This window comes from Lepisosteus platostomus, chromosome 3 (genome assembly GCF_059453375.1).
Source record: "Lepisosteus platostomus isolate fLepPlt1 chromosome 3, fLepPlt1.hap1, whole genome shotgun sequence".
Lineage (NCBI taxonomy): Eukaryota > Metazoa > Chordata > Actinopteri > Semionotiformes > Lepisosteidae > Lepisosteus > Lepisosteus platostomus.
Window position 1 is genome coordinate 23,753,957 of NC_142613.1, and position 21,348 is coordinate 23,775,304.

At 40.2% G+C, this 21,348-nt stretch overlaps 1 protein-coding gene across 10 annotated transcripts in view; it reads left to right on the plus strand.

Moving 5' to 3' along the window:
* The window catches only part of nhsl1b (NHS-like 1b), a 187,729-nt gene that overhangs the window by 147,426 nt on the left and 18,955 nt on the right, over positions 1-21,348 (plus strand). For 8 of the 10 annotated variants that reach the window (XM_088625013.1, XM_088625015.1, XM_088625014.1 and 5 more), the window contains exons 2-3: positions 9,468-9,620; positions 19,253-19,374. In XM_088625013.1, coding sequence (XP_088481139.1) covers positions 9,468-9,620; positions 19,253-19,374 — 275 coding nt within the window. Of the gene's footprint in view, positions 1-2,906; positions 3,196-9,467; positions 9,621-19,252; positions 19,375-20,605; positions 20,678-21,348 lie in introns of those variants that run through there. The other 2 variants (XM_088625023.1, XM_088625021.1) reach the window with 2 other exon arrangements.

Sequence of the window (21,348 nt, forward strand, 5' to 3'; positions counted from 1 at the left end):
TGTTCAGCCACGACTTCTAAAGTCAAATGGGGGGGGGGGGGTAATTTTACAAGCCTTCTGTTTTGGAGAATTAGGAGAATGATTAGCTGTAGTTCATGTATCAAAGTTTAGTTTTCACTCGATGATATAAAAGGAAACTGTGCTAAAGTTTTTTTTTCCTAGCAAACAGCTGTGAATAAATTTTAAGGCAGACAAAATTAGAAATTCCTACCATTACAGCCCTTTTTTTATACAGACTTGCCCGTTCACTGGGGGAGGGGAAGTCTTTCATACCTGCGAACCCCAGTAGCACTGTTTTGACATTACTGGCATTGAAGACAGGTTTGTTTTCTGGCGTGGGAAACCTGCTCTGCACTCAGAAGCCATTAAGAACTCTTGTAAAAAAGATTCTAAAGAAAACATAAATATGTTTTCTTTTTAAAAGGCTACTTGTTCTCCCTACAGGGTGCATGAGCACACCCAACGGCTATTACATGTGTCAACCTCTGAAGAACAGCATACACACAAAGGTACTTCTCCCTAGAATTAACACTCGCTCAGCAGGCACTTGGTGTTTTAAGTTCTGTAGAAAAACAAATATTTAACAAGTCTGAATCCTGTTTGGTACACTCTCTGTATCCTTGTGCTCAGAGCTACTTTGTAATTTCTGCATGCCTTCGCAACATCACGCCTTGTTTTACAATGCCATTCATATCTTGATTCAATCACAGAAAACTCCTAATAGCAAAAGAAGTCAGCAGCCATTGTCTAAATTGAGATCAGTTATTGTTTTTGTTGTCAGAGGAGAGGGGATATTGCGCGTAGCAGTGTAGCACTCAGGAGTGGAAATGTGGCTTAGACTCTCTTGTAAAGGCAAAATTGTGTTTTTTGACGTGTGTGAATTTATAAAGCAGTATCTTTTACATTGTGAGTGTAAAACTGATGAAGTCAGAACACATAAAGAGTATAGGGACAAGTCCAGATGCTGAGAGGTAGTGATTTAATCTTTTCATGTATTTATAAAGTGTTTTTTTATAAATATTATCTCTGATATAATATTATACACAATGTAAACCTGCATTGGTCAATAAGTAGATTAGAAATAAATATATATAGATACTTTATTAATCCCATAGGGGAGAATAATATGCTATTATTTAAAGGATTAATAGAGGATTTGGAATATAATATATTAGAATATACAGCATATAAGCTAGTTCAGGTGGGTAGCTGCATCAGCATTCATAGGATACACAGGAACAAGTAATAGGTTTATTCCATAGATAGATAGATACTTTATTGATCCCGTGAGGGAAATTGCAGTGCAACAGCAGCTTAACACACACAACACAGCCACAGTGTAACGAATTATATACTAATAGTACAATACATACAATACAATACAAGAGTTTCTCACAGTCCGGACACACAAGAGGAAACTAGAACAGAACAGTACACAGAAAATCGTATTTTTGATCATTAAATAATTCCATGCTGAAAAGAGAAGAAAGAAAACAACATTTCAGCCATGGAGCCTTCTTCAGGCTTCTTCTCTTTTCAGCATGGAATAAACCTATTACTTGTTCCTTTGCAGTATATAAGCTAGTTGTGTTTCTTTTGTTATAATTCGTTCGTTTTTAAAAGATACATCAGTGTGAATTACCTTACTGCTCACAAAGCGCAGAAAAATAAATAATTTAAAACAAGAGTATGTCCAGATTTAAGATTATGAATCATAATTTGATCATTAAATAATTTGCTTTGTTCCATTTAGTTTAGTAAAGCTCTTGAACGCTGAACCCAGATGATTAGAAATCTGTGTTTTTCGAACTGCAAAGTACCAGTGCTGTGCAACAGCCATTGCAAAGTGTGAGCTTTGACAGACAGAGTGAAGAAGTGTGAAAAGGCTCATTATTAAAACAGAATGTTGTGCTTCTGGAAGGTCTTGCCATAAAAAAGTGTCCCTGCAGAAGTGTCGTTGTCACTGGATCGTACTGTTGTCTTGCATATTGTTTGCAATGCATCTTTTTATATCTTTCTTAATTATGAACAAGGACAGTCGACATTCCTTAGGTTTATTTATTAATCAGAGACATTCAGCCCCTCATGTAAGATCTTTGTCTACAAAGGTTTGTGAACTCCTGTTCCCTTGATCACATCTGAAAGATTTAATCACCCCCCCCCCCCCCACCCCCCACCTCTTTTAATGACAGATAGAGATGTTGACAAGCCCATTAGAGTAGGAAAACAATGTGTTTATAATTAGAGCTGCCTGTGTGTGCATGTATTATCTCTCCAGCTCCTGCTTTCACTATAATCGTGTCTGATGGCAGGAGACTGGAGCAAGCCAGGGCAAGGCAAAACGCTGGCTTTTTCAAGATCTGATGAGGCTTGTTGCTCACGTTCAAAGGGGAACACAGAAATCGGTCTGGAAGGACTTTACCTTGCAAATGTGTTGGCAGGATTAAGAAGCCATAGAAAAGCCTCCCTCTTGCACCCGTATCTGTAAAGAAACTATGAGCTGCTTAAATGAGCCAGACAGGAGGGAGGTGTAAACTGTTAATCTCCCCATGAAATTCAGGGATCATTTGCAACCCCATTGAGGTCCTATTGTAAGCTGTCTTTTAGCCTTGAAAGAAAGGCACCAGAGGAGCATAGCGGGAGGAAGGGTTGACAGTGGTTGTAGCTGGACAATGGGTAAATTGTAGGCAATCTATTCTCTGCTGGCAGAGCTATTGTGCTTATGAAGCACCGGAGAGTAAACTTAACAGACACTCTCTTGCCTTTGCAACAGACAAAACCAAGGCATATCTTTTGTTTTAAAAGCAGGGCAGTAGAAGAACCACATACAGGTTGAGTCCAGTCCCAAAATACATGGGAACAGACCCTTTTAAAACCACAAACCCCCAACAGCAGGCAGCCCACTGCAACGCTCAGGGGTGTGCGGGAGGGGGGTTGTACTTGTAGCTCATTGTGCTGTGAGGCAGAAGCTGGCTGTTTCGGGATCATGTAGCTCCCTTCATTTGAATTGCTGGTGGGGTTCTGAGCATCGTGTGATCAGAACTGCTGTAGCATCGCTTTGCCCTATTGAGCTGCTCCAGTGCACAGGGTCGTGCAGCAGGACAAACTTTTGCCTGGTTTTAGAGGGATAAATTGGAATAATGGTGTTTATAGGAACAACGCTGAAATCTGTGATTAAGTACTTCAAGAAGAAAGGTAAGCTGCCTAGATCTTTTTTTTAAAGCTGTAACCAGACCACTTCTCTTCAAGGTTAATTCTAAAGACGGGTGAGTCTGACAAAATGTTGTTTTGCTACAGATATCTTTTAAAATCCGCATTTGCCAAACTATTTTAGATCAAATGTAAGACTTCTCAAATCTCTCTTTTAGAACTGCACTGCAGTTTTTAATGTAATGTGTAGAACTGCCTGCAAAGATTTAGGATTAAGTTATTGGTATTATGAATCACTGGGGGTCGAAGACTCATCACAGAATGACTCTTGTTTTCTGTTGTTTTTTTTGTTGGCAGGAGCCAGTTTGCCTGCATGCATGCATAACCTGAGCTCCTGTTTTATTCTTTTTTTTTCTTCCTCACATTTTGGATTGCTTTCTAGCTGAGTAAGAGGCCACCACACCTCATTTGCTGTAACTCAGCTGAGCAATCCACCTTCTGAAAAACTCCTCTCCACAAATAACTTCTTAGCCTATATGCCTAAAGTGCCAATTCATACCGAGCGTGAAATTGCCTCTTTTGATGCCGATGCTGTTTCTCTCAGAAAGTCCATCTGACATTAAGATGCTGCCAGAAAACACAAAAGCATGTCTAGGGGATCCAGATACTGAGGTGACCAGTGCCACTACAGTTGTAGTGAATTATATATTTTTTTGTTTTTTTAGAACAATAAGCTGTCATTTTTTGGTCGTATTTGTGTTCATATCAAATGTAGTTACAACATAGAGAGGTGATTTGGGCTCCTGAATTCCAGCTGGAAGAATGTAGGTTCAACTCCCTGGTGTGGGCATTGCTGTAATACCCTTGAACAAGATATTCTTCTGTGCCTTTGCTCCAGTCCACCCAGATGGGTGCCCCACATCACTGGGGGTAGCTCTGCAATGGACTAGCGTCTCACCCGGGCATCTCAGTCTGCTTAACACTACAGAAACTGAGCAGAAATCCTCAGGTCTATTCAGACAATGTCTAGTGCAGACATTTTGACCACCAAAATGAAGCTATAGTATTAGGACATATTCTTTTAGTTTTTGAAACAAGCTATCAGGAAGTGATATTTGCCTTTGTGTTTTTCATGTGCATTTAAATCCAATCTTACAGACTGATTGTAATTCATAATGATCTTTGCCATGTGGATAACATGCTGCAATATGTAGTTTAGTGTTTTTAGTAGTTTTATAGTATTCTCTGACTTCACTGGCTTTTAAAATAATGTAATGATTGGGAAAAATGGTATGAAACTGGATATCAAACCTCTTAAATGCCTGCTATATCCTCCTTAGTTCAGCACCGATTACTGTTTGATCCGGTAGGATAGTGTTCCAAAGAGCCTGGGGTGAATTGTTGGGAGCTTTGTTTACAGAGACAGATTAGAGTTGTTCAAACACAGCAGAGCCTAGAATAAATGTTACAAGGCCTGTTTTATTAGCCCAGCTGAGGCTTTGAATTTAAGGTTTGTACCATGGGCAGGGGGGTCTGGCAGAAATAAAGAGAATCTGAAACACAGGATGTGTACATTTCTCTTTAAGGTTTTGGATGCTTTATTTATTTTGGACAATTATGTTTTTGTGAGTTTTGGTATATATAGGATCTGTATTTTAAGGCACATTTCTTATAGCACTATGCTGTAGCTCCCAGGTTAATAATCACTGTCTGTTATACTTTATTCTAAGTTTAGCATCTGGCCTGATTAGAAAGTAAAAATAAACAAAAGCATGTAATATCACCAGGAGAGAAGATTTACCTCATCTACTACGATTGCAAATACTCCCACTACTTTTGGACTTTTGGGTCCTGGGTTCGATACCTGGGGAGAGGGGTGATTCCGTTTAGAGTCTGCACGGTCTATCTGTGTTGGCGTGGGTTTTCTCTGGGTACTCTGGTTTCCACCCATCTTCCAAAGACAATGCTGACCAGATGAATTTGGTGTCTTTAAATAATTCTGGTCTGCTTCTCTTTGTGACCTGGGTATAATCCCTGGCAGTTTATGCTTCAAGGATAGGATCCAAGCTGTTGTGACCCTTATCAAGAACAAGCAGCTTTCTGATAATGGGTGATTTATTATAGTAACATGTTGCAGGCATGTGAATTTATTCTATCCTGGAACTAGGTTGAATAAAGAACTGAGGTTGCAGTATACAACAGGAGTGAATGTAGGATCTGTCTAATAACAGTCACTGAATTTTCAAATAGCTTTTTTTTTACAAGATGCATTCCATCATCCTGATAGCTACTCTGTGTATGCAATGGGTAGAAATGCAGTAATTTCCTTTGCAAGCTTACAGATTTTAAGCCTCTAATATGTTTACTTAAGCAAGATGTTTTCCCATTAGTACAATTTGTATATTTTGCCCCTCCACACTGAATTAATACATGGTCTTTTTACCATGACATACTAAGAATTTTCGGTTATTGCAGAATTAAAAATGTAGAGGAAGAGGCAGGCCTAGAAAGAGATGGATAGATTGTGTGAGAAAAGATATGGAGGTATGTGAAGTGAGTGAGGAAGATGTGCTCGACAGAGACAAATGGAGAAGAGCAACCAAAGCAGCTGACCCCAGGACAGTCTGGGACTAAGGCTGTGAAAAAGAAGAAGAAGAAGAAGCAGAATTAAAAATGTCAGAGCTTTTTAATTGAAGCCCTTTAGCCCAAATCCAGAGACTAGAGTTGAAAAGCACTTTTGTTCTGATCTGTTGTTTCTTTCTTTTTCTTTTCATCCCTCACTTGAATGTGCCCTCAAAGCCCACATATGGCTATAGCTCAGAGGCCTGAGCCTCTCTCATGTGCTTGCTGGATAGCTCAGAGGCCTGAGCCTCTCTCACGTGCTTGCTTGAAGCTGATTTTTTTAGTTTTAGGAGTGGATGGAGTTTGTCGCAATTCATCACCATTTAATAGACACAGAACTTTTGAATTATCAAGACAAGCTTGAAGGTGCTGGAATCAAGGTAGAGTTTATTTTCACAGAAAACTATGCTTTGGGCTGGAGAGATGCTTAATGGTGGGAAACCACAGAGTAGTTGGTGCTTTTAAGTCTCATCGACCCAAAATGTACAATGTCTTACTAAAGCTTAACACACATCATTGCAATGCTTTAGACTTACAATACCTTATTATAATAGCTTACTAATGTATAGTACTAGTGTTGCAGTGGTATGTGTAGCTATGTTAAGCTTAAGACAAAAGGCATGTACTTACTGTACATCATCAAGCTGACTGTGACCAATTATTTCCCAATATCTGGTTTATTGGGCTGTTTTTGCTGCCTGTGAGCTTCTGAGGACCCTTATTTTCTTTTTAGCCATTGCAGTACAAGAGTGGGAACAGTGAAATAAGTTAATTAACAGCTGGCGGCTGTGAAGTTGGAAGGGGGAAGGGTGATGGAATACAAATACGATTGTTGATTACTGTTTTTTTCCCAAAAAAGAAATTAGACCTACAGTCCAGGTATCTTCTCAGTGCGGGTTCAACACCATTCAGAAACTGAATGGTAGGGGTTTGTAGTTGAAGTTAAGTGTGCCATGTTTTTTGCTGAGCCTGCCAGGAGCCCAATACAAGGTCTAAAAATCATGCAGAAAAATCTGACTTGCTTAGAAAGCAAAACTCACAGCACAGGTGTCTGTAGAGGAGAGATCTGCAGCTCATAATTTCAAGTTTCACCAAGGGGTGGGACTGAGGAGTAGTTGTTTCCCTGCTCCAGCGATGTCCCATTCTGAGGCCAGGTGGCTAAATAAATAAATAAAAAATAAATGAGCACTATATCTTTGTTAGTCGCTATCGATCACGTGACTGGAGTGTATCATTTACAGATATTTGTTGAACACATTGCAAACTTCCACATCCATTGCATTTTTTAATGTGACCCCCATGGCATAAAGATGACTATGCAGCACGACAAATAACATCAAACAAAGCTGAACTGAAAGCACAGCAGTTCTGTGTTGGATAGCCTGGCCTCATGCAGGGCCTGACACAGACGCACACACAGAGGACTGAACATTGTCCTAATGCAGAAATGTTTGCTTTTGTTACTATTGCTTTATGGTTATTTGTTATTAATTTATTTTAATTTCTTTGACTGGTACTTTTCTTCAAAACATAACAACATCTAAAGGGTTACAAACAAGTGGAAGATATTTGGTCTGTCTAACCTGTTTGATAGTTTGTTGCTAATTGATTCAAAGTTTTCTGCAAGCCATTTTTTGAAAGAAGCCAGGGTTGACTGGGCATCTTGTTCCATAATCCCACAACCCTTTGGGTAAAGAAGTTTTGTTTTTGTGCTTTTATGTAGGTTCAACTGGTGTTCTCTGGCTGACGTTTCAGTGTTCTTTCTATAGAAAGGGTTGACTTTGTCAATGTCTGTGATGGTTTTGAATACTTGTATGAGGTCCCCTCATAGTCATCTTTGTTCTAGAAGAGAAAAGTTCAGTTCCTTTAGCCTGTATTAGTGTAGTACAATTCATTAAATCACACAATGCATGTGATATTTTTTCACCCTGTTGTTTTTGCACCATAACCGGCCAGGTGTTTGCCCAGTCTTGAGTTTTATTTAAAACTTTTTACGTTTTATTTGCTGATTCTGCAGTTTGCTCATCCTCCTTATTTGATATCATTTGAAAACTAAACTAACTATTCTGGAATCTAGATCATTGATATAAATTAAGTGTAGCTGTGTCCTACGGCACTCTACTAATTACATCACCCCAATCTGAGCATTGACCCTTGTCTGTACTCGGTTTTCTATTCATTATCAATTCTCAATCCAAACACTTTCTTTTCCTTGAATGCCTCCTGCCTTTAATCTGAGAATTTCCTGTAGGAACTTCACGAAAAGCTTTCTGAAAATCTAAATGCAACATATCATATGCTCCCTGTGCATCCTTTACTATTGTTGTTCACAGAATCCTAACAAGTTGGTGAGGCAAGACCTACCGTTTCTAAACCCATGCTGACTATTAGAGGCCTACTAGAAGGCCTGGGGAATTATTAATCATGAGCTCTTCTACTCAAGTACCTGAAACAATTCTGTCTCTTCTGTGCAAATAAGATTCAATACAGTGCTTTGACTTCCTGAGGCAAGTTCTTGATTTCTTAGTGAACATCTGAGTGAAATATTCATTTGGTACATCAGCCAGGACACCAGAAGTAAGAAACATACTCTTATACAAAGTGTCTAGGATCTTTAATAGTCCACAAACACTGTTATCAACCATATGTTCCAACCTCAATGATGCACTAGGCACTAGTATGATAAGGGAGGTCAAAAATTGTATGGACATCTCCAGCAGTTTAGGTAAAAGAGTTGTGTCTTACCATTGGAATCTGGTACATGGAACAAGCCTTTGAAATACCCTTTTGGTAGAATCTACTGAAAAATGTTACATTTTTCAGAGATGTCCAGGAGAAATGCTAGAAATGTATAGTCTCTTTTAGAAGTGATAATCTCATTGTTCTTTACTAGATTACATTGCTATCTTTCAGCAATTAACTTGATTTTATGGCAATTACAAAACAACCGGTGCTGTTTTTTTTTAATCCGCTTTTTGTATTCTGTTTAAATGTACAGCTAGCATGAAAATACAGCAAGGAGAGTCCTGTTCAGACAGGTTGTAACTTGTGCAACAAGTTATGCTGCCTAAAGCATGTGTTTAGTCAGAAGACGTATTTCCATCGAACAGGTGTTTTGACGAAGACGTTGTAATGTTGTAATACTTGAAAGATCATTCAGTCAGTAGCTCGCCTTGGAAAAGGAAAAATAACTCGGAATAGAACCTTTTTTGTCACTTGTTTATTGAGGACGCAAACACAGGTAGTAACGTTTAATTTGTATAACCAAAAAGAAAAGGAATAAAGGTGTCTTATGTATATCTCTGTTTTAGTTTAAACATGTAATCATATGTCTGGTGAGGCAAATGAGATGATCAGATGGCTTTCTCATTCCATTGTGATTGAATAGCTTCTATTTTATTTGCTGTCTTTGATAACAAGAGAAAAAGCACACATTTAAAATTCTCCCCAGTTTTTTGTCTTTATTTAGCCCCACTTTGATAGGCTTAAAGAAGGCATTTTATGTAGCATTTTCAATAATTGTACAGGTATCCTATTTTTTTCCACTCTTTTTTTTTATCTAGCTGCTCAAAAGATTTTGCATGTCCTGTATTCCTTGTATTCCTTTGTTCAAATGAAGAGCTCTTTCCGACTGTCAGTGCCCTTGCATTGTTTTGCTTGGTCTTGTGTAACGGAAGACTGTTATTTCCTTTCAGCTGTATCGAATCTGGATGACGAGAGCAAGTGGACAGTCCACTATACAGCTCCCTGGCACCAGCAGGAGAACGTCTTCCTGCCTAGCAACCGGCCGGCATGTGTGGAGGATCTGCATCGCCAAGCCAAGGTCAACCTGAAGACTGTGCTGAGAGGTGAGGCACTGGGGGCTGAGAGAGTGGAATGGGGCTTTGTCATTCCATGATTATCGGTTTATCAGTCCTTTTAATATACAAAGTCACCACTGGGTGGAGATATGGGATAATTCATGAGGTTTTTGTGATTGATTGTGAACAGTTTCTTTGTATAAAAGCATTAGCAAAATGAATGAATAGTGTGCTGTTTGTCTGAGAAGTTAAAGAAATTAAAATTAAGATTTAAACACAGTGACTTAAACATGAATGCTAAATCAAATTCAGGCATTACCTCTTTCGGTGGTATAGAAACTTTCTACAAGAGGTTTTATCGCTGGGGTTATGCTATTATGGTTCAGTGCAAGTCATATCCAGTTTACAAAGTGCTCATCTGAGTGCTCATAGCTTTCCTGCCCCTCTCCCTAGTTGCCTGTGATACCTGAGACCCTCTGATGAAAAAGTAAGGGTACCTCTTCCTGGAACTGGAGAGTTTGTGTAATTAGAGAAACCATCAAAGAGACATAGCAGAAGCTTTTTTATGGTTGTGGGAGACTACAGTGACAGTCCAGTTTCAAGGTCACGTGACTTCAGGATGGCCATGGGAGGATAGATACTGGACCAGTCCACAGGGACTCTTATCAGTAAGGTGACCTGCCTTTGTGCTGCATTGATAAAAAAGCAACCTGATTCTAGTATTGATTCACCTTTCCCTAGGTATTCCAGCTGGGACCTCACACTTAGTATTCCATCTTTCACCCTGGTTAGACAGAAGCCGAGTCGCTAGATTTGCTTCTGCTTTAAGCTTGATAAAATTTTAATGCTGCTAGCCTATCGCCACACCAGGAGATTAGCAGGTGGTCTGTATGACCACCTTGTTTATTTGATGCCTGTGTGTTTCCCAGTAACACAGCAGGTGTCCTCTGTGCTTGTTCATGCATGATACTGGTAGCTGGCTCATTCTCTCCCATCTTTCCTTACAACAAAGGTTTTGCAGAACATCTCAGTGCTGTTGACCAAATTGTGGACTATTGAAAATAATAATAATTGCTTACACTTATATAGCACTTTTCTGGACACTCCACTCAAAGCGCTTTACAGGTAATGGGGAGTCCCCTCCACCACCACCACTGTTCAGCATCTACCTGGATGATGAAACGGCAGCCATAGTGTGCCAGAACGCTCACCAGCCATCAGCTATCAGTGGGGAGGAGAGCATAGTAATGAAGCCAATTCATAGATGGAGATTATTTGGAAGAGGAAGATGGAAGAGGTGTTAGTGGGGCCAGCGGGGGGCGCTCACCCTGCGGTCCATGTGGGTCCTAATGCCCCAGTATAGTGACGGGGACACTATACTGCAAACAGGCGCCGTCCTTCGGATGAGACGTAAAACCGAGGTCCTGACTCTCTGTGGTCATTAAAAATCCCAGGGCGCTTCTCGAAAAGAGTAGGGGTGTAACCCCGGTGTCCTGGCCAAATTTCCAATTGGCCCTTACTAATCATGGCCTCCTAATAATCCCCCTCTATGAATTGGCTACATTACTCTGCTCTCCTCCCCACTGATAGCTGATGTGTGGTGAGCGTTCTGGCGCACTATGGCTGCCGTCGCATCATCCAGGTGGATGCTGCACATTGGTGGTGGTGGAGGGGAGTCCCCATTACCTGTAAAGCGCTTTGAGTGGAGTGTCCAGAAAAGCGCTATATAAGTGTAAGCAATTATTATTATTATTATTATTTGGAAGCCATGATTGGTAAGGGCCACCCCTACTCTTTTTGAGAAACGTCCTGGGATTTTTAATGACCACAGAGAGTCAGGACCTCAGTTTTATGTCTCATCCAAAGGACAGCGCCTGTTTACAGTATAGTGTCCCCGTCAGGTCCCACATGGACTACAGGGTGAGCGCCCCCTGCTGGCCCCACTAACACCTCTTCCATCAGCAACCTTAGTTTTTCCCAGGAGGTCTTCCATCCAGGTACTGACCAGGCTCACCTGCTTATCTTCAGTGGGTTGCCAGTTGTGAGTTGCAGAGTGATATGGTTGCAAAATGCTATTTTCCAACATTCAAGTGAATTTGAACAATCTGCTCTCTCACCGCAATCCTGAATGAAGATGCCTATACCTTCATTTTGTGTTTTAGATCCAGACAGTATCTGTAAGTACCTGCAGGGTAGTACACTGTATGTACACTTAAAATATAACACACATGTGACACATCATTAAATGTAATTTCTGAGAACATGAGTTACCTTCTACTGTACAAAACAGAAGTGATACATGAGTAAAAATAAGAAACACAGGGACTGCAACTTTGGATTTTCAATCAGGCACACTAGTAAGCAGTGTTGTCTGTTCACTGTTTAGTTAAGGGTGTGGCACTTGTGAAAGATTTTCAATATCAACAAACTAGTTACGCGCATGAAACCCACCACATCTATTTTAGATCCCATTCCCACCACTTTATTCCAGTCCTGTTTCTCTTCTCTCTGTCCCATTGTCCTCAATATAATACATGAATCCTTGAGAACCGGCATTGTACCAACGGTCCTCAAAACTGCTGCTATTACCCCAGTGCCAAAGAAGCCTAACATGGCTCTCGACAATCTTAACAACTTTCGCCCCATCTCCAACTTACCCTTTCTCTCTAAAATTCTAGAACGTGCTGTCACACTTCAGTTACATAACCACCTCATGACAAACAACCTTTTCGAACCCCTCCAATCTGGCTTCCGTCAACTTCACAGCACAGAAACCGCCCTAGTCAAAGTCACCAATGATCTCCTAATAGCTTCTGATTCTGGTTCTCTTTCCATACTCATCCTTCTTGATCTCAGTGCTGCCTTTGACACTGTTGACCATAACATCTTGCTTTCTCGTCTCGAGACTGTGTTTGGAGTCTCTGACACTGCCCTCAAATGATTTAAGTCTTACCTCACTGATCGCTGTCACTTTGTCTCTCTCAATGGGTACAGGTCTGAAATTGGTCTTGTCAAGTCTGGTGTCCCCCAGGGCTCAATACTGGGCCCCTTGCTCTTCAGCATTTACATGTTCCCACTTGGTCAGCTTTTAAGATCACATGGCCTCAGCTTTCATTTTTACGCTGACGATACTCAAATATACATCCATACCAAACCCGACACTGATGTGGCTGTCTCTATTCTATCTAATTGCATCTCTGACATAAAAATTTGGATGACTCAAAACTTCCTTCATCTTAACTGTGAGAAGACTGAAGTCATGCTTATTGGTACCCCCCATCAACTTCGTAAAGCCAGTCCTGTAACCCTGTCTGTAGATGGCTCTGTACTTGAGCTTCAATCAAAATTGAAAAACCTTGGGGTTATATTCGATTCTGGCTTAACATTCGACCCACATGTACAGCATACTGTCAAAACATCTTTTTTTCACCTTAGAAATATCGCAAGACTACGCCCTATGCTATCATTAACTGTGGCTGAAAAGCTGATCAACATATTTGTATTCTCTCGAATTGACTACTGCAATGCTCTGCTCCCTGGGGTATCTAAATCTACTCTGAACAAGCTGCAGTATGTCCAAAATTCATCAGCCAGAATCCTGACCAGGTCTAGTGCAAGTGTTCACATTACTCCTATCCTGGAGTCCTTGCACTGGCTTCCGGTCAAATTCCGCGTAGACTTTAAAATCCTCATGCTCACCTACAAGGCTTTACATGGCTTGGCACCTCAATACCTGTCTGAACTTTTATCGCCCTACTCCCCACCTCGCAACCTCCGCTCTTCAAATTCTGCCCTCCTTACTGTCCCCCAAGCCCGTCTACATTGTATGGGCGACAGGGCCTTCTCCTGCTATGCCCCCAAGCTCTGGAACTCTTTGCCCAAGGATATTAGAGAGTCACCTTCTCTAAACTCCTTCAAATCCAGACTCAAAACCTTCTTCTTCAGAAAAGCCTTTACGTAACTGGTTCCATTCTTCACCCCTCTGCTCTTCTTAATACCATCTTCCACGGTCTCCTCTATTGTTATTGTTGTATTGTTGTAATTATAATTGTGTCCTGTCTTGTGAAATTTTCTTATTTATTGTTGTAGTCTTCTTATTTATTGTTATTGTCATCCTGTAAAGCGCTTTGAGAAGCCACCTTTAAAGGCGCTATATAAAATAAAGTTTTTATTATTATTATTATTATTAATATGCTGCTGAGCAAAATATCAGTGTCAAAGGGCTAGAACAAGAGGGACACAGAGGCAGTCAGCTGCTCAATATTTGTATGTTCCAAATAAATCAATATTTAATCAGAGTGGCCTGCTCCCATGGGAAGCACACGAGTGTGTATTCTTTGAAACCCGTGAGGCAAAAAATACAGATCCGTTCCTATTAGTCCACAAGCCAAACTGTGCAAGGGAGAATGGTAAGAAATGGACCGGAGCCCAGGACTGGCATGTCAGTGTACCCTACTGTAGGAAGGGCAGCATATCATGGTATCTGAGAGTGAGGCAAGGGAAAACATGGCAGACCAGCTGTCTTGTGTCATGCAGCAAGAAAGAAGAGTTCTCTTCTCTTCATTTGCATCTCATTTCCTTTGCAGGATAAGGTTGCTTTGTCGACATGACACACGTAACTTGAACCGAATGACCTTAATTAATTTTGTTGAGTCTTATCTTTAGGGAGCCTGAATTGAAGTATTAACGCAGTGCAATGCAGGTTTTAGCTGTAGGGCTGTAGCTCACTGATACCTCTTTTTTAGGCTGTATTCATGTTTTTTTATACCTGTGAGAATTAAATATAGAATTGTGGAAAAGATACTTTGAAAGTAGGTCATGGGTAACTTATTTTTGTTACTGTATGTGCAGAATATCTGTTTTCTAGCACTTTTAGAGGAACTAGGAAATAGCAGCATTCTGTACAACATTCATATTTTGCAACTAGGCTGATTTCAGTTCTTTGAAATTATTGTTTATGCTATTGTTTCAGTGCAATTGGAACTAAGTCTGAATTTCTGAATAAATATACTTTGTTGTGCTTGCTAGTCCAAGCCTCAGTGATTCAGAGTTAGATTATAGTAAAGTTTTCAGCACGGTGATGAAACTTGTTAACATTTTAGTCTCTCACAGCCCTTTGCTGGGCCCTGGAGTTATCTGTGTTTCCCATATTGAGCTTGAATCTCTTCACAGGATGGCATTCTGCCTGGATTTATCCAGAATCTGGGAAAGAGTGTTTTTTTACTCCATAACAAATGCAAGGCTTTTGAAACAGGTGTGTTATGTTATTATCTTGTCATATTTGTTTCATTTAGTTAGAAGAGCCTCTGTCTGCTTTTGTAACTTCTGTAATTTATTTAGATAGGTATACTGAAAAAATGGTTTTCTATATACGTGTAGCACAAACCACATGTGATCTGTATGAAATGGAGTGCAGTGAATGAAGGTAATTACCACAGTGGTTAGGCTTTATGAAAAAGAACAAATGAGCTCTTTGATGGAAATTTAATTAGTAAATGTGATGGTTACTTTATCATCTGAAATGAATTGAGCTGTCACTGTAAAAAGCTAAGGCAGAGTCCTGAATCAGACTGAAAAATATCACTTCGGTGCTCAGAGAGCTATGAAATGTGAAACCCATAAAAATCACACATATCAATAATAATGACATATAAACCTCCCAGATTACATTTCCTATTGACAGGCTTCTAAACCTAAGTTTTCCCTTTCAGTTTAAGGGTGACATCAGGAATAATTGTTATGAACTTGGTAGTGCCTTACTGATAGGAGTCTTATGTCTCTACAACAGGAATAACATCCCTTAAAACCTCATTTCAAACAAGGTTGGATTTCAGAGCAGCTGGAGAGGAGGGTTTTCAGTTGGGTTTCAGAACTGTAATTTACTCCAGAAGCCTGGAAATTAAATTGTTGTCAAATTACAGTCTATTAAACAATTGTTAAAAATTGTCTTTAATCATTCGACAGGCACAGGAAACAGGCTTGTCTTATGCTGCCAGTGGCTGCAAAACTTGCAATAATAATAAACAGTACTGAAATAGTATTTAATAAAGCTTTAAGTATGAATAATTTAAAGACAATTCTGCTGTGATAAATAGTGATCATTTAAATCAGTTTCTACTAGCAAGAAATTCTGTATTATAGTATATGGAGAGGGTATATTTACTGTTATTTTTAGTTGCAAGTGATCTTATAAACACTTTGATCAATCCAAATTAAAAGGCCTGTTTAATTCATGATCTAATTCTCCTTCTATAGCCTCCTTAGCTACAGTAGATGCATTAAGAATAGAAAGGTTCTTAAGGGGGGTCGGTGGGTTTCTGCCTTAAAGCATTTCAGAGCAGACTGTTTTTATACCATTACCTCAGCTTGACATATTTCCATTGTGATCACCAGAAAGCACATCTGCCCCTTTCATGAGCTGTTGTAGATGCTCTGTTTCTCCAACGATGAGTTGTGATCGTGAGCAACATCCAGCTTTGTTTGGGGACTGTGGGTAATCTCTCCAGTCACTTATGTGTTTCATTGGCTCCAGACTGTGACACAAACAACCCTTTGGACCCTGTCTACTGTGTGACATTTAGGACTCTGTTTGGATTTAGCAACAACGATACACTTGTTACAAATGTGCCTTTTTTCTGCATCTGCACCCTACGTTCCTTGGAGGATGTGAGAAACTGCTCTGTGTAAAAAAGTAGCATACAAGCTCAAGAATCTCCTGTTTCCGTAATTCGAGTAAGCTTCTAGCCACAAAACATGCAGCTGCTTCCGCATGGCGCAAATTCACAACAGCGTGCCATATGTTTGAGTGAATTCCTAAAGGTGTTAGCTCTTAAGAAGAGAAGTGAGGATCTGTTTGCTTTGCATAATGGGGATAGCAGTGACTCAATGTGGTGGTACAGAGGAATGTTTGTACCCTTGGAAGGAACAGAACTGTGATAACAGCATTTTAGCAAAACGGGGGGAAGAGGAAGGAAAGTGGCAGTTATTCCTCCTTTCTCATTGTAGTTGGAGTTTGCACCTCATACAGAAAGACACTCTTTGCAGAACATGCTTTTGAGTTCCCCACGCTAAGGCTTTTTTCAAGATCGCAAGCCCATTCTATGTGACATTACTGCTCCTTCTCGAGCTTCCATGTCAGTGTTCCATGTCAAACACTCAGGAATACCACGTGCTCTATACAGCTTTCCTTACTGTGTTTTCTTTCTCTTTTAATTGCTTTACATCCATGAGAACAACTTCCTTAGTTCAGATTTAATATCCTACACTTACATAGTGCTTTTCTGGACACTCCACTCAATCACTTTACAGACTCCACTCCACCACCACCAGTGTGCAGCCCCCACCTAGATGATGCGATACTGGCAGCCCACACCCACCACACATCAGATATCAGTGGGGACGAGAACAGAGTAATGAAGCCACTTGATGGATAGGGATTATTAGGAGGTAGTGATTGATAACGGCCAGGATAAAGTTTGGCCAGGATACTGGGGTAACACCCCTACTCTTTTCGAGAAATGCCCATGAAATGACCATGGAAAGTCAAGACCTTGGTTTTACGTCTCATCCGAAGAATTGCACCTTTATAATAGCATAGTGTCCCCATCACTATACTGGCACATTAGGCCTCACACAGACTGCAAGGTGAGCGCTCACTACTGGTCCCACTGACCCCTCTTCCAGCAGCAACATTAGCTTTCCCAAGAGGTCTCCCATCCAGGTACTGACCAGACTCACACATGCTTAGCTCCAGTGGGTTGGCAGTTGTGAGTTACAGGGTGATATGACTGCTGGCTAACTTGCTTCCCTTTTTCCTGAAATCACACATATTACTTTTAAAATGTTGCTTTGATCTTAACTTCTTGGCAAGCTTTTAGATGTTTCTTTGCCATATATCAATTTGAATGCTCGTAAATGCTCCCTAGCCATTTTTGTGTTTTCTAGATTGTGCTTCTGCTAGTTGGGTTCACTAGACTTGCTGTTTCCACAATGAACTATCAGTGTTCAAAACCGTTGTTTTCAAGGCAGCACCAAGCCAAATGCTCTGAGCAAAAGTGAGTTTGGTTTCCAGTTGATTTTCAACCCTAATATAGGATCCCTCAGCTGTGTCCACCTCACCTCTTCCTGACATGGAGTCACCCCAAACAGGTTCTTCAGACAGACACTTCATCTGCCTGCCTGCCACACACCCCATTGTCTTCATTCCTGGTACAAAGAGAAGAAGCTCTCTTTCAGCAACATGACTCCTCTCCCCAACACCGTGCATCCCTGCATTGACTTTGCCATATGCCCAGCGGTTGCCCAGAGCACTAAAGTAATGCTCTGGACTGACAGCTACTGCTGTCCCGTGTGTCTAGCCAAGAGACTGTGCCAGTGAGCAAGGTGCCGCAGTTCTGTCAGAGAATGAGCGTTGTTCCGTCCAAACTGTGGTTGGTATGGCTTCTTCAGAAGGAAGTTCAAGTCTTTCGAAATCTCCAGATTTTTGTTACTTTTTTCCTAAGGTATTTGTCAGTTCAAACTCTGGGGATTACTCATTTCCCTCTTTGCATTTCTTTTGCCTAGGGAGGAGCACACCTGATAACAAAAACAGAATGCCAGGTTTTGCATATCTTGTTGGAGTTGTTCTACTCTATGTACTGTACATTAGCGCCAGTGACATCATGTGTCTGATTCACATGCCACAACTGCTGACAACATGCCACGACTTTGCCTTCAGCATATTTCGAAATCCTTCTGAACTGGCCCCAAAGAGTGGGAACGGTAATGGATAGCATGCAAAACAAAACTGCTATCTAGTGTACAGGTATTTATGTGTGTGGGGGGGTGAGGCATAACATTGAGCAGTAATGTATCTTTACAAAATCAGGTGCCCCTCCGGATGTTTTGTACTGCCTGATGTGGAACATAACTGCAGCATGTGCAGTTTATGTGTGGTTACCTTGGATGGCTGGTTGTGGCAGTAAATATGTAACTAATAATAAACTCAAGATCTCATGAAATCAGCTTTGCATGTTGACCACAGTCTACATCTGTTATAGCCACAATTCACTCACAGTGACCAAATTAATGCTTACTGTCAAGTAATAAGATAAAATGTGCTTAATGCTTACTTCTCTTTCATTACATTTCATAAGCTACCGAGTTCCGTAGCTATTGCTGCAATTTACATGAGGAAACTCCCATTTATTTTTAGAGCATGACATATCTCTGTATATGGTTGTACATTTTGTTCTTCTTCATTTTGTTTGAATGTCTAATTCTTTGTCATCCAAACATCTTGACTGTGGAGGGATGAGCTTGTCTTAAGAGTATCAAAAGTGGGTTTTGGTGTCAATATATCTCCTGGGTCTAGCTACCTTTGGCATTTTGTAATTTACTTCTCTTTGAACCTGACAGGCATACTGTTTACCACTCATTAATCTGAGTTAGCTGACCTGATGCATGAGGTTAGTAGTCAGCTGTTCCTTTAATTCCTTTTTGTTTAAAAGCTGCAGGTCAGACCCACATAAAAAAGTCTGAGAAAAAATGTTCCTGGAGAGCTAGAAATATTTTAAACCTCCAGGAACTCTGTCTGTTTCTTCACAGGGGAAAAAGCCTTTGGTATACTTCCGCCAAACACGGTGTGACCCTTAAAGTGAAAAAAAATCCCTCCAATAACCGCATTCTCTTTTGTCTTCCAGAATGTGACAAATTAAGGAAGGATGGATTCCGCAGTTCCCAGTACTACTCCCAGGGTCCTACTTTCTCCAGTTCCAACCTGTCCGACAGCAGTTTGCCTGACCACGAGGATGCTGACAAAAAGGTAAAACTCTGCCAGGGCTGCACCACACATGACTCATGTAATACTCATGTAAGCGCAGTCCTCTGGGATCTGTTTTAGATATCACAGGCTGTGTACTGCGCCCTTTTCAGAATGTGATTCAGAAGATTCTTTACCAGCAAGGAGAGGGACATTTAACATGAGTAAGTGAGATGCTGTACTGTAAAAACATAACAGTGTTAACAAACGAAAGCAGACTGCTTGGCTCATAGTCCTTATTTGTTTTTTAGTAGCGAAGCATGATTGCCTAATGCCAAGTCTTTCAGCAAGGATTCAGACACATCACAGCCTGGCAGACATCTGCCTCCTGCCTTGGCTTCAATATACTTATCAAAAAGTGTGAATGTCAACCCATGACTTGGTCTTATTTTATGAAAGATTGTCTAAGAAAATAACAAAGAGCTTGTTGCTTTCCAGTTGCCAGTTTTGATTTTAGTTGAATAATGGTTTAGTTACAATATTCTCCCGCCAATTGTATTATACCCAGTTATCAAGAAATATGTAGTCCAGTTTTATGATTTTTCTCATATTTTGTGTAATTTGTGTAATTTGAGGCCTTACCCATTGATATAAGACATAAATGAGTTCAGGTTGGTATATAATGGTGAATTTAAGTTCGTAAAAAACTAAATTGAAATCCTAGTTTCTTAAAGAAAACACTCTCTACAGTTGTGTAGTATATTTCACATGATCTGCAGCATTGGATGAAATAAGTTTGGTTCTGTAAAGTAACATGAATTGAGTTTAATTAAATGGATCACTAATGATTTGTTAAGCTAATGATTTGAAATTGTGATAAGTAAGTTAAGTAATTATAATCTTTGACCAAAGAAACATTACATTTAAACTGAAAATATTTTGTTTCTCTTGTGCTGCTGAGAGTTGTTTCATTTTGTCAGCAAGTTATAACTGCTAAGACTACACTGCCCTCTAGGGGTAGTGCCGAGAAGTACGATTCACTAAAGGTTTTATATGGGTTGTGGGCTAGATTGATGGACATATTACTTTGTCCAAATATTTTCCTGTTTATTTTATCATTTTGGAAACCTATCATATATGTTCTGTATGAAATAAGAATATAATTTGGTTATGTACATGCATTATAAATGCATGTATATATGTGGTATCTCAATACTGTAACTTGCATGTTTTGTTTTTTTCTGTCATTGTCATGTGTCTTTGTTTTTTCTTCTTTGTCTTTTTCATTCAGCAGCCTAGTCTCTTAGGCTGCCTAAGTCAGTCTTGCCTTACTGTGTGCTGTGATTTGAGTCCCTGGAAACACAAGGTACCTGGTCTGAGTAGGGTGTCCTTCTCCTTGTCACTGCGTATGCCCTACCACTCTGCTGCTATTCCCAGCATCCCCTCACCATGTCTACTCAAAGACTTCCCCTTTTTCTCCCTTCCTATGCTAGAGCTTCCTATGACTTGTGTAATCCTAGGAACCTAGTTTGTTTAGCTTTTTTTTCACAAAGCTTTGGGGTGTTTTACAAACTTTTGGATGTTTTTTTTTTTAACAAAGCATGCATTCATCTGAAGAGATTCCCTTCCAAAACATTTCTGTGGAAGTCCATAGCATTTCTTACTAGAACTTGTTGTAGGAGTAGTTTGATGGAGATTTCTGGAGAGAGTCCATATTTCAAACAATTGTGTCAATTTCCCCAGAAATGCTTCACTCAGGTAATATACTTCTCTTTCAGACCTGTATTTGGTTCTCAATCCTTCATTTAAACCCTTCTGCTGGTCTTAGTGATCTAAGAATTTTTTCTTGTATAATGCTTCTTGTCTTTTGTGTCACTATCCATCTCTTTGCGCTATATTTTCATATTGCCTTCCCTGGTCATTGCATCATGGGGTCATTTTTGGTAGTATTGCGACAGCACTGTCCCTCAGGACTTGTTTGGCTTCTGTGACTCATAAAGTGTTGATGAGCTCTTTCACAGAAGCTGGATATGATTG